The sequence below is a fragment of the Elgaria multicarinata genome, chromosome 2 (genome assembly GCF_023053635.1).
Source record: "Elgaria multicarinata webbii isolate HBS135686 ecotype San Diego chromosome 2, rElgMul1.1.pri, whole genome shotgun sequence".
NCBI lineage: Eukaryota > Metazoa > Chordata > Lepidosauria > Squamata > Anguidae > Elgaria > Elgaria multicarinata.
In genome coordinates, this window is record NC_086172.1 from 158,536,623 (window position 1) to 158,539,598 (window position 2,976).

The following is a 2,976-nucleotide window of genomic DNA, read 5'->3' on the forward strand; positions in this document are numbered from 1 at the left end:
GTCAATTCTTTAGGTAGTTTCACACCTGACAGTAAATGCACCTTTTAGTTTCTGCTACCCTACTTGTGTACACACAAGGATGTTAGTAATATAGGACCGAATGGGGAAGACAGCTTTTTCTCTCACTGAACTCTAGGTAACCTAGGTGTACCGTTTTGTGCGAAATGGGAAAAAAAGCTCTTTAACACTCCAATCCTATGTACAATTACCTGGAACACAGTGAGACTTACTTCCACATTAACATGCATACAATCATGATGCAAAGGTTGTTTCCGACACATTAGCGAGTACAGGTCATAGACCTGCAGCATAAAACCCATTCAAAACTGCAAAAATCGTTAGCAATTAAATGCAGCTCCACACAGTGTGCAGTTTAAAAATTAATAAATAGCGTGTTCCCAATCATTTCACCCTTTATGGGAGACAAACACATGTTCCGAAAGACATGCACATGCGGGTAGAAATTCCGTGTGTCCGCATCTTTTCCGTGAAATGAATGTCATCGTCATTTAAACAAACAAACTCATTGGCATGCCTACTTGTCGTCCTCGTCGCCCACTTTACCTCAGGGAAAGAGGATATGGGCTTGTCTCAAAGAAAATCATTCCTCGTCGACCTCTTTAGCCTAACTTAACCATTACTTGTTCTGTGTCTGCGTCTGTGTCCCCCTCAGGCTGACCGAGGAAGAGAGAGAAAACGAGAGAAAGAGACCTTCATGGACAGGCGGACCCGTCTTCCCCGTCCCTTCCCACCCGCGGCGGCTCCCCGAGTTGTGAGAGATGGCCTCGGCGGACAGCGAGGTGAAAACCCTCCTCAACTTCGTCAACTTGGCCTCGAGCGACATCAAGGCCGCGCTGGATAAGTCGGCTCCCTGCCGCCGCTCGGTCGACCACAGGAAGTACCTGCAGAAGCAGCTCAAGCGCTTCTCTCAGAAATACTCCCGCCTGCCTCGATGCCACCACCACATGCAGCAGCAGCAGCAGGAGCAGCAGCCTGCCAGGGAACGAAAGGCGCCAGAGGGGAGAGCGCGAGGCCTGAGCGCCGCCGACGGCACCGAGACTTTTGTAGGCCGAGGCGGTGTCGTCGTCGCCGCCGCCGCCGCCGCCGTGTTGGCCAAGAGCGACAAGGCCTGCAAGGCCGCAGAGCCCGGCGGTGAGCAGCAGCAGCAGCAGCAGCAGCAGAGCGCCTCGGAGGCGAGCGCCAGGCCCGACCAAGTGCCCATGAGGAAAAGGCAGCTGCCCGCCTCCTTTTGGGAAGAACCCCGGCCGGCTCCTGGCCCTTTAGGCTTAAGCGGCGTGGCCTTCCCAGCAGGCGTCTCCTCTACGGACCTCCCCCACTATGAGGGAAAGAAAAGTAAAAAAGGTCCAGGCGGCGGCGGCGGCGGCGGCGGGACTGGTGCCACGCCCGAGCGTCCCACGACTGGGCCGGACACAGAGACCGCCAAGGTGCTGAGCGCCTGGAGCTGCTGTCCATTTCAGTACCACGGACCTCAAGCCTCCCCCGGCGTCTACCCGGCCCCCCTCACCACCCCCCTTCCCCCGGCGGCCCCCTTCCCGGGCTTGGGACTGTGGAGGAAAAACGCGGCCTCCCCGACAGAGACCGAGGCCTTCTGCAAGCTAGACGGCAGCGGGGCAGGGCAGAAAATACACCGGCCTGTGGTGTGGAAACCCATCCCCACAAAGCCCGCCGCGCCGCCCCCCATCTTCAGCGTCTTCGGGTACATTTAGGCCTGGCGGGCTCCCTTTCACTTGCAAGGGCAGCACTTCTCGCTCTTTGCCCTGCTTGGACCATCCGCAACGCCGCGTTTCAGCGGCGTCGTGTGCCAGGGAGGGAGCGAAACAATGGCGGGCGCCTCACTCCAGCTCCAGGGCTAGAGAGAATAGCCGGCCTCGTTCTTCTCTCCCCGCTGTGGGATCTTCTTGCTCGTGAGATACATCAGGGATCACAACAAAGAGGGAAAGTGTGAGGGAAAATCCAGATCCTCATAAGAACCAAGCAGTCCGTACCAAGCTATGAAGCTCACCAGATGACCTTGGGTCCGTACCAAGCTATGAAGCTCACCAGATGACCTTGGGGCAATCATCATTTCGCAACCTAATTTACCTCACAGGTTGTGGTGATGATAAAATGCCCGGGTTGCGGGGAGAAGTTTGAACTATGTACACCATTCAGCTCTTTGGAGGACGGGTGGGATAAAACATAATAATAATGTAATAATGATTTTTAAAAAACATCCACAGTCTGTGCTTGGAGTAGAACCTGCCTACCTATGTTGCCCCAATAGGCATTAATAACAATTCATGATGAGTGTGCAGTTATGAGGAGGCTTTCCTTTGCTTGCAAAGTTATAGAAAGGACGTGTAAGAAAGTGCAGGGCATACTTTCTGTAAACAGGAACGCAGTTCCTTCTGCCATGTAAATATTCAGAGCATTAAAATGAACAAACAAAAATAAAGTCAAAAAGTTGTTTACTTTGAGGCGTCACTTTCCAAATACTTCCAGATGGAAAAGTGCCTTCGTATCACCAAAAATGAGAGGAGAGATCTGCTTTACTTCTATGCAAATACAGTGTTTTTTCTTTGGATATGTGATTAGCTGGTCATACCTGTGTATAGGTTCCTGTTAACCAGATTGCCCTTGGGATTTCCTGCTGTATGAGTTTAGGATGTGTGTGTGTGTCATTTAGAAAAAAACTAGCATTGCTCTGCCTCATCTCATGTTCACTTGAACATAATTTATCGTAGCACAGAAAATAATGGCATTTGCTTGTTATGCATTTTAGGGTGACAAATTTGCCAACAAGGATATTGTTGGCAAACCTGGACAACTAATGTATGTTCATGGAAACTCATGTTTGACACTGGAAAGAGGTCATGCATAAGATAAAGCAGATGCTTTGCCTACGTAAAACCCTAGGTTCCTACAACATCTGAGTAAAAGTATCTCAGGTAGCAGGTATGAGAAAGATCTTTGGTT

At 51.3% G+C, this 2,976-nt stretch overlaps 1 protein-coding gene across 1 annotated transcript; it reads left to right on the forward strand.

Annotated features, from left to right (window-relative positions):
* Nucleotides 1–779: 779 nt before the first annotated feature.
* On the forward strand, nt 780–1,727 carry FAM181A (family with sequence similarity 181 member A). Its single transcript, XM_063147644.1, has one exon. The coding sequence runs from the start codon at nt 780–782 to the stop codon at nt 1,725–1,727; it is 948 nt and encodes a 315-aa protein (XP_063003714.1).
* Nucleotides 1,728–2,976: the final 1,249 nt, after the last annotated feature.